Below are 10,757 nucleotides of genomic sequence, written 5' to 3' on the forward strand. Positions count from 1 at the left end.
CCACCTAACGTGGACCTATCTAGTATAATAAAAATCATAGGCTAAAATACAAAGAAATCTAAAATTTTGGAAAATATCACGTTTAAAAGCNAAAAAAAAAAAAAAAAAAAAAAAAAAAAAAACTTTTAACGCGGCAATATTGCAAGAAACAATGAAAGTGGCTTTGACCAAAATCAAAGGAAAATGTTTTGACCCATACTTTTCCAATTGAAACATTAGATTTCTTCAGCGTACAATAACTAATAGATAAATATAGGTTCTGTATGCACGCATAATTAAGAGATAAAAATATGAGAAAAACTGAAGATAAAATGGATCGAGACATGATCTGTGTACACACAATTACAACACGCAGGAACTATAATACATTACATCACATTACATGACCAAACAAGCCTATACACCAGAAACACTAATTCAACTCAGGCTCTTCTTATATACATCACATTGCAACATGCATATATATAATTTAACAAAACTAAACAAACCAACAATCTAATTTCAATTAAGGCTCTTCAATTTTAAAAATAATCCCAAAACGCAACTTAGAACAAATAACCATCGAATGAGACAGAAACTACCTGAAGATATGTCTCCAGGGAGTTTAGCTCTTCCTGCACAACCCAAACCGGGCGTCTGTCGAAGAATCATATCTCGTTTCTCCCCAATCGTTTCTACGGGGTCTACTCCCTCATAAATCTTCTGGTTACACCTGCTCTAATACAATGGGACATCAATGTTAAAACACATAGCTTTTGCTTCCATTATATTCTCATTAAAGTGTCACCTATATTGGCAATCTACTAAAGTTAACCTCATCTACGGATAAGCGGAGATACTGAGCCTCCTGAGCCCGAGGATAGTAAGGGCATTCTCACAAATGGATGGTTCAGCAGTTCAGCTGCAGTTGGCCGCTCTTCCGGGTTCACTTTCAGACATGTAACTATGAAATCCCGGGCATCTAGCGATAGAGTATCCGGTATGTCTGGAAGCGTACCCATTTCGATCCTAACATGGGCTTGAACCTGCACGTTTGCAGGTATTCTGACTTTAACTCATAAAATCCCAATATAACATAAAAATGACAGCTCAAAAGTCGTTTAGTATTTTTTAAGTTTTCCTATATATTTTGTTGTTAATAAATTAACAGTGTTACCAATTATCTTAGCATCTAGAAAATTAAAGATGCAAAAACAAAGCACTGTAATGAGACTGCATATTAAACTGAGTTTAAAGGCTTTGTATGTGTATTTTTTATAGAAATCCAAAAAGTTAGTGTAAATATTATCTAAATAATTGGTGATTTTTATGGGAATTTTTCTTATCTTATAAGAAGAAAGTTTGCGAATCTTGATGACTTACAGGTTGTAGATCAGAGTAAGGGATCTGTCCAGTACACATTTCCAGCACAGTGCACCCAAGGCTCCATATATCAGCTGGACTTCCATACCCCATCATTACCCTTAGGGTTAATAACCTGATCAAATTATTATGTTCAATTTAGAATCAACCATACATGCATTGCGTCAAGTATAATCAAAGTGAAAGGAATCCAACAATTCATGATATATATGTTTGGTATGATGTATGATTTTTACGCAAAACTAACAGTTAGAAACACCATAAACAGAAATTAAACATAACACTTTGAAAGAAACAGTATAGCATCCGTTTGTCTATCATTGTATTCACACAATCCAAAACAGGGATCCCAAAACAATTACCTCCGGAGCCATCCAAAATAGATTTCCCTTGCAGGACTTACTATCGTTTAACTTTGACACCTAAATAACAACATGACACATGTACCAAGTCAGACAGATAAGCGATGTACCAGGTTATTACTTAAGAGAAAAAACTATAAACATCTATTAGTGGAAAAGAACCTTCGCCAATCCAAAATCTGCAAGTTTGACGGCGCCATTAGCGTCCACCAATATATTTGCACATTTGATGTCCCTTTGTCGCATAAGATGAGAAAGTAAGCAACCCAGGATATGAGAGGCATGGAAAAGACAGAGACGCATATGACAAGAGAGTCTAACCTGTGAACAAGACCTTTATCGTGGAGATATCTCAAACCGTCAAGAATCTGTCTTGTGTACAAGGAGACTACAGAGTCCCGAAGCTGGTATCTTTCGTAGAGTTTTAGTAGGGACCCTTGGGATACAAGCTCAAGAAAGATGTACAAATTCGATCCTTCCTGCAAACAGTGAAATGACTTACTAATTACGCATGCTTAGGCAACAAAATGGTTAGGTAGCTGCAACTGAGAACAAGAAAGCCAAAACAGGACCATACCTTGGTTGAGCCACGATATCGCACAATATTCTGATGCTGAAGCTGACTAAGTAGTGCAATCTCCTGTAGAAAATGAAAAACGTGGCAAAGATAAGGAGGATTAGCAACCTACTTCTGGTCAATGAGATACTGTTTTCAATGAAAAAAATTGATATTATGCAACAGATCATATAAGAAACCAGATATATCTTACCTCTTCAACTTGTTGTATGCATTCTTGTGCCTGACTTCCCTGATTAAGAAGTGAAACTTCCTTGACAGCAAAGAAGTCCCCATCTCTACAATTAGCATAAACATCCATTAGCCAAACGCATATGTTGGCTTAGCACCAAATTTGTCAACTGACTACCGTAGTATTATTAGGCCCTCATAATTAAAGTCTAGTTTCTTAAGAAAACGACCTGCAACTAAGAATCTGAGTTTAAGTTCAACAAACACAAGCAACCAGTAAGACATACTCTGAGATGGCTTCATACACAGAGCCAAATGATCCTTGTCGCATAAGTTGACCCTTCTGCCAAGAAGTATTGATAGGTCCTCCGGAGACAAAAATAGGGGAGGTATTGGATACTGTACTTGAGGAGTCACACTCGTTTGTAGTGAATGAGCATGCCTCATCAGTGGGATCCTCCAACTCGATAGAAATATCTCCCCGGACTTCCTCTTCATCACTGCCATTTTCGGAAGAAGAAGAACTTGGCCGCCTAACTGTGTCACTTTCAGGAGCCAAATGAGTAAGGAAATCCCAAGAAGATCCCGGAAGATCAAGTGGAGGTAGCTTCATCACCGGAGGAGGCTTAAGTACTGATGGTCTTACCCCCTTAATACCCCCACCAATACCACGCCTATTTTGCTACCGTACCACCATCAACAACTCTGTTATCCGCAGGAGGAAGGTTAAGTACTGGTGGTCTTACCCCATTGAGTCCACCACAACCAGCAACCGCAATATCCCTCGAATCGTAAGGGGCTAACTTAGTAATGTCCCGATTCGTTGAATTAGAAGCATCAAGAACAACACCACTAGGACCTGCTTCACTCAAATCCTGAGCCTGAACCTTGTTACTATCAAGGTCAAGAGACTTTAAACTGTTAATAACATCTGAAGAGGAACGCTTTTTCTTACTAGCTTCCCAAGCATCAGAAGAAATCGCAAAATCTTCATTACGAGAAACACCAATATAATTACAAATCCGATTCATTTCTACTTCATCAACTCCTCCGACTCGGAAACTACAGTACGATTCAGGAAATCCAAAGAACGAGTCGTCAACAAAGAAGCCGAAACGAAAGGATCTTCAGCTGCATCATATTTGATATTCTTCGCCGCATGAAGCCGCTCAAACCGCGGACACGGACACGGACTAGTCTGATCTCCTCTTCGTCCCGAACTTAAGCCTGAAAGAAGAGTGACTCGGGAAGAAATCTCCTGCGACGATTTCTTCATAAAGAGCTACAATTCTATCCATCAGCGAAGATGGTGAAAGGGGAATCTCTTCATTGGGAACAACAAGCTTTCGGACCGGAGTACTTCAACTCCCAATCTCGCTCGACTCGGAAGGAAGGCATCAACTCAGTAAAATCCCCAGTCTCGGAACGAGTCAACTCAGCAACGTCCCGATTCGTTGAACTAGAACCTAGAACGACACCACTAGGACCTGCTTCTCCCAAATCCACTTCCCGGAAACTGATGCGGTCGGGGAACTCCATTGAGGGCGTCACCAAGGAACAAGTCGAGTCGGTATCAGTGAAGGAACTAGAAGAAGACACTGCCTCAGAGTTGTTATGCTTCGCCGTGTCATGTGGCCGCACCGGTGACTTATCCGACGACTCCTTCATTTTGAGACTTGTACAGACTTGCGATAGAAACTTCTTCTTGGAGTATTAATAAATTAATGGGTTTTTTTTTTTTTTTTTTTCTTCTTCATTTTAATTCGATTTTTCTCATTTCTTCTGTAATTTCATAATTTTGTCTTTTTATGAAGTTATCTCTTTAATGTTACGTACATGGAAGAAGAAAAAAATTAGAAGAAACTCAAAATAGATATAAAGTTAAGTTGATTTTGTATTTTATGTTAAAAATATGGAAGAGAATCTCCATAGAGTAGGGACATATCAATATTTATAAATTTATTGAAAAATAATCCAAATTTTTTTCTGGCTTTTTATCTTTCTTTTTATTTTCTTAAACACAAAAAAATTATACATTCAATTCAAATAATTTCATCTAGAAAATCGTAAAAATAACATACAACTAAAACAGTCTAAACTAACGTACTATTATGACTAGAATAGCATATCTATTTTGAGTTTACGCAAATGTAACAAAGGAGTCGATAACTTTTCAAAGCGGCAATATTATAAAGAAAAAGTTGGGAATTATAGACTTCAATATAAGTGGCTTTGTCCAAAATAAAAGAAAATGTTGACTCATGCCTTTTTCTAATACTATTATGACTAGAATAGCATATCTCCTCAGTGTTAAGGATGAAAGACTTGCAATATTTGACATAAAATAGTAAGGCAAATTAGAAGAACAAAAAAAAACCATCAGGACTCGAGATTTGTACAGGATTACAACACTATATAAGATAACCAACTACTATAATTATACATTACATTACATGATATGGGATACATATAGATACACTATAACTAAACAAACCTATACACCCAAAAACAATAATTCAACTAAGGCTCTTCAGTTTTAAAAATAAGCCCAACACACAACAAATAACCAACGAATGATACATACACTACCTGAAGATATGTCTCCAGGAAGTGTTGTAGCTCTTGCTGTGCAACCCAAACCGCAAGTGTGTCGAAGAATCATATCTCGAGTCTCCCCGATAGTTTTTCTATGGGGTCTAATCTCTCATAAATCTTCTGGTTACCCCTGCTCTCATACATTAAGATATCAATGTTAGAATATAGCCTTTGATTTTTTTTTTTTATATTCTCATTAAATTATAACCACAAGCTTCACCTATTGAGGCAATCTACTAAAATTAGACTCATCTACGGACAAGCGGAGACCCTGATCCTGAGCCTCCTGAGCCCAAGGATGGTAAGGGCCTTCTCACAAATGGATGGTTCAGCAGTTCAGCTGCTGTTGGTCGCTCATCCGGGTTCACTTTGAGACACTTAATTATGAAATGGCGAGCGTCTTGTGATAGAGTATCAGGTATTTCTGGAAGCGTACCCCTTCCGATCCTAAACAGGGCTTGAACCTGCGCGTTTTCACAAACTCTGATTATAACTCTTACATTAATGGGAAATGACCATAAGAAAATAAATAACCGGTTAACAGTAAACTGAAGGTCGCAAGGTGTAAAACAAAATCACTGTGTTGAGACTAATCTTTAAATTGAGACAAGTGTTTTTGTTCGTATATTTTCTAAGCACAAATGTTCACGTGTATTTCAGAAATAGCTACATAGTTAGTGGTTTTTGTAAAGAAATTCCCCTAAGTTATATAAAGAAAGTTTAAGAATCTTGAAGACTTACGGGTTCTAGATCGGAGTAAGGGATCTGACCAGTCAACATTTCCAACACAGTGCATCCAAGGCTCCATATATCAGCTGGACTTCCATACCCATCATTACGCTTGAGGTTAATAACCTGATCAAGTGATTATGTTTCATTTAGAAACAATTTTGCAAGCATAGCCTAAAGTACAATCAAAATGGAAGGAAGCCAGATCTATCTGTTACATATGAAGTTATAAACATCATAAACAGAAATAAAGAAAAATTAATCAAATACTTCGACAGAAATATAATTGGGGGGTTTTGATGTTAAGAAGCCTGAATCGCAACGTATGCAACAACATATTTAAGCAACAGTATAACATCCAACATTGCCATCCATGTATGATATGTTTGTCTTTTACTGTACTCACACAATCAAAACAGTAGGAAGGATCCCAAAACAATTACCTCTGGAGCCATCCAAAATGGAGTTCCCTTGCAGGACTTAATGTCGTTTAACTTTGACACCTAAATAACAAAATGACACAGTTAACCAACTCAGGCGAATAAGCGATGTACCAGGTTATTACTTTAAGAGTTAAAAACTATAAACATCTATTAACGGAAAAGAACCTTTGCCAATCCAAAATCTGCAAGTTTGACGGCGCCATTAGCGTCCACCAATATATTTGCACATTTGATGTCCCTTTGTCACATGAAATGAGAAAAGTAAGCAACCCAGAATATGCAGGATATTAGAGGCTTGAAAAATACATGGACAGCTATGACAAGAGAGTCTAACCTGTGAATAAAACCTTTATCGTGGAGATATTTCAAACCGTCAAGAATTTGTCTGGTGTACAAGGAGACTACAGAGTACCGTAGCTGGTATCTTTGGTAAAGTTTTAGAAGGGACCCTTGGGTTACAAGCTCAAGAAAGATGTACAAATTCGACCCGTCCTGCAAACAGCAAAATGTTATATTCTGCAAGAAAAATGCTTAGACGGCTGCGATTAAGAATATGACGCCAGAACAGGACCATACCTTGGCTGTGCCACGATATCGCACAATATTTTGATGTTGTAGCTGACTGAGAAGCGCAATCTCCTGTAGAAAATGAAAAATGTGGCAAAGGTAAGGACGATTGGGCAACCTAATTCTGACAGATCAATGACACAATGTTACAAGGGTAGTGAAATATGCTGCGGCTCATAGACCATTTATATGAAACTTCCATACCCCCTCAAGTTGTTGTATGCACTCTTTTGCCTGACTTCCCTGATCAAGTAGTGAAACTTCCTTGACGGCAAAGAAGTCCCCATCTCTACATTTAACATAAACATCCATCAGCCAAAGGCATAATGGAAAACTCGCTTTGCACCGCAGTTGTCAACTGACTAACCAAGTATCCCTCATTCTTTTAAACTACCAGCAACTAAATATCTGATTAAGTTCAAGCAACCAGTACGACTTACCCTGAAATGCCTTCATACACAGAGCCAAATGATCCTCGTCCCAGAAGTTGACCCTTTTGCCAAGAAGTGATGATAGATCCTCCAGAGGCATAAATCGGCGAAGTATTTGATACTGTACTAGAGGTGTCACACTCGTTTGTAGTGAATGAGCATGCCTCATCGGCCGTATCTCCCAACATAGCTCCCTTTTCTTCCGTTTCCAATTCCTCTTCCCTAGCTTCCTCTTCAACACATCCATTTTCAGAAGAAGAAGAGGTACTCGGTCGCGCAACTGTTTCAGCTGGAGCAAATTGCGTAAGGAAATCCCAAGATGAGCCGTGAAGATCAATAGGAGGTCGTTTCATGGATGGAGGAGGCTTAAGTACTGGTGGTCTTACCCCTTTTATACCACCACCACCAACAGGCACCACATCATTTGGAACAAGATACCCTTTCGACTTCACCAAAATAGTAGGTTTCCGTTCTATACCACGCCTGTTCTCTACCGTACCACCATCAACAACAACTTTCTTATCCACTGGAGTGCTTAAAATCCCAATCTCACTAGACTCGGAAGGCACAAACTCAGTAAAATTCCCAATATCCCTAGACTCGGAACGAGTCAATATAGTAATGTCCCAATTCGTTGAATTGGTGGAAGCAGAAGCAACAACAACACCACTAGGACCAGCTTCACTCCAATCCTGAGGCTGAATCCTGTGACTATCAAGCTCAAAAGACTTAAACCTATTAAGAACATCTGAAGAAGAACGCTTCTTACAAGCCTCCCAAGCATCAAAAGAAATCGCCAAATCATCAGGGCCAGAAACACCAAGAGACTGATAAATCCGATCCATTTCTCCCTCACCTCCTCCGATTCGGAAACTAGTACGATCCGGGAACTCAAGAGAACGAGTCATCAACGAAGAAGTCGAAACTGAAAGATCTTCAGCTGACGAACTAGAACAAGACGCAGCATCATAATTGATATGCCTCGCCGCATCACGCCGCTCTAACCGTCGTACCGGAGTAGTCTTATCTGCTCTTCGTCCCGATGATTTTTTCATACGAGCTATGATTCTATCCATAACCAGCTAAATCCATACGCTACTCACAAGCTCCAAGTCAGAAGAACAAAGAGAATATAAATCGCAACTCTTACTTTGACTAGAACCGCTTCAATGGAGCTTGGAACTGGAAATTTTTTCCCGAGAAAACTAGTGGGAGTGAAGAAGACCGAGAAATTGGGCAAAACCTGACGGCGAGGAGAGAGAAAGAGAAGAAATGTAAACAAAAAACAAAAACAAAAAACGCGGTGTTTCGTGGAATAATCGGAGACGGAGCCTTGTGTCTGCGTTTTCCTCCATGAGACTCTCTACTTTTTTCTTTTTTTTTTTTACTTTGACGCGTTCACTAACTGGGCTTTCTTAATGGGCTTATTATGTTGGGGTCTTTTTTGGTTTCAGTATTAGAGTGGGGCATAAAACCGGAAATTCAAACACAATGACAAAACTGGAATCGAACCAAAAATAATACTAGTAATAATTACGACTAGAGAATATTTTAAATATAGGAAGATCACCTTTTAAACCATTTTAAACTTCCACATAAATTCACTAACATTATAAACTTTTAAAATAGTGTTACTAACACTTTAAACCTTAAAAATAATTTTACTAACATTTAAACCTTAAAACTAACTTTCATTTTTGTACCGCAAACGGAATAATAATATCCGTCAACGCAAAATAGTTAAACTATATTAGTTTAATTTAAATTTTAATTACTTTTAATTTTTATAAATAAATAAATAGATAAAAAAAATTTGTGTACATCTTTAATGTAGACAAAACTTTTACGACGTTATTCTTCACATTATTAATCCTTTTAATAAATGCATCTCTATTGGATTCTGATTCAAATTGATTGACTTCGCATTGGAAACCAATGAATCTTCTAAATATGTTGTTGTCTTCAATTTTACATTTGTCAAATGTTTTAACCTTAGCTCTGATTCTTCATTCTTTTTTCTTTGATGTATTTTTAAATTTTTTATCAATCATAATAGATAATTAAATTTAATTTAATTAAAGAAACAAGTATTTAAATCAAACAAGCATAGTTTAAATATTTCACGTTGACGGATATTACTGTTCTGTCATCTTTCATGGTGATGCAAATAGAAAAGTTACTTTTAAGGTTTAAAGTGTTAGTGAAATCATTTTTAAAGTTTATAGTGTTAGTGAAAAAATCTCAAGATTTAAAGTGCTACTCAATGACACTTTGAAGGTTTAAAATGTGATTTCCCCTTTAAATATTAAAAATTTATAATATTAATTAAAGAAAATTAATATTTAATAATATGTAATTTGGTAATATATATTATAATTAGACATATTGACAATACTTTGCTAATTGGTCATCTGTTAATGAAAAGCTAATGTTTTTTTAAACTTATTTGGTAATATATATTATAATTAGACAGATTGGCATTTGACAGTACTTTTGCAAATTTGTCATCTATTAATTAAAAGCTAATGTTTTTTTAAAACTTATTATAGTATTTTATTTATCAGTTTTTAAAAAAAATTAATGTTTAGATATATGAACTGTACTAAGAATAGTATCACAAAATCTGGTAATATTAATGAACCATTAATTTTTATTAGCTTATTATAGTTAATTATTTATCCAAAGTTTCTTTAAAATTTTGATATTTGGAGCTGTCATGTAATAATAATACATATTTACAAAAAAATAGTATACTTTTAAAAAGGACTTCTGACACATGTGTAAAATGTAAGAAATTTATAGTAATACAATAGCTTAACTATATTTGGTTAAAGTTACATTAGTGAAATTTCTATATATTTTTGAAAATGCGCAAAATAGTTTTCTCATAGTTAGTAGAAGTTGCATCTGTTAAACATATCTTAAAATCTTGATCCGCACGTCAATACAAGTATATTATTTTTCGCTCGTAAATATAACTAACTCTTATCTGACACATAAATACCGTTATATCATTTTTCCGCGTAAATTCAATATTTTTTTATATGTTGATACAGTTAAATCTCTATTCGTTCGTGTAACCAGGTAAATCTCTTCTCACCTGTTAATATTCTTGAAAAATTTTTCCGGTACGTAAATACGACCCAAGAATTTTTTCTACAAGTAAGTATGTTATTTCGAAGATTCGTTTTTTATCCTTCATAAAAACATTTAAAAAAAAACTAGAGTAACAAATTTACTTGCAATTTTACCAATTCTGAATCAAAACAAATTAAACAGTTCTGAACTTCTTTGTCATAAAATTTTAACTTATACACAAATAGGGAAAACCTAGTATTACAAAAAAAAAATTACAATATAAAAAAAATATATATATATATAAATAAAAACTTGAGACAAAGAGCTCTCTCGGAAGAGAAGAACGAGGCTGCTGTTTGTTCATGCGTTTTGTTCCTTGAACAAGTTTTTCCCCCAAACAAAAAGAAAAACACACAGAGAAGCAAAAAAAAAAAAAAAAAAA

At 35.9% G+C, this 10,757-nt stretch overlaps 3 protein-coding genes across 3 annotated transcripts; all 3 read right to left on the reverse strand.

The window, feature by feature from the left end:
• LOC104738284 (mitogen-activated protein kinase kinase kinase 9-like) lies at nt 292–3,507 on the reverse strand. The gene is given in 10 exon segments (XM_019235052.1): nt 292–712; nt 815–1,025; nt 1,363–1,452; nt 1,454–1,477; nt 1,725–1,784; nt 1,887–1,959; nt 2,046–2,203; nt 2,302–2,364; nt 2,495–2,579; nt 2,760–3,507. Coding segments are annotated over 9 exon segments (1,089 nt in total). The 5' UTR covers nt 3,086–3,507; the 3' UTR covers nt 292–712; nt 815.
• Nucleotides 3,124–3,525, reverse strand: LOC104736887 (mitogen-activated protein kinase kinase kinase 9-like). Its single transcript, XM_010456972.2, has one exon. The coding sequence runs from the start codon at nt 3,501–3,503 to the stop codon at nt 3,147–3,149; it is 357 nt and encodes a 118-aa protein (XP_010455274.1). The 5' UTR covers nt 3,504–3,525; the 3' UTR covers nt 3,124–3,146.
• On the reverse strand, nt 4,889–8,591 carry LOC104736886 (mitogen-activated protein kinase kinase kinase 1-like). The gene is made up of 9 exons (XM_010456971.2): nt 7,247–8,591; nt 7,011–7,095; nt 6,816–6,878; nt 6,574–6,731; nt 6,405–6,477; nt 6,240–6,299; nt 5,809–5,922; nt 5,288–5,531; nt 4,889–5,197 (listed from the first exon to the last, which is right to left on the reverse strand). The coding sequence occupies exons 1-8, from the start codon at nt 8,311–8,313 to the stop codon at nt 5,316–5,318; spliced, it is 1,836 nt and encodes a 611-aa protein (XP_010455273.1). The 5' UTR covers nt 8,314–8,591; the 3' UTR covers nt 4,889–5,197; nt 5,288–5,315.

This window comes from Camelina sativa, chromosome 13 (genome assembly GCF_000633955.1).
Source record: "Camelina sativa cultivar DH55 chromosome 13, Cs, whole genome shotgun sequence".
In the NCBI taxonomy this organism is placed as follows: domain Eukaryota; kingdom Viridiplantae; phylum Streptophyta; class Magnoliopsida; order Brassicales; family Brassicaceae; genus Camelina; species Camelina sativa.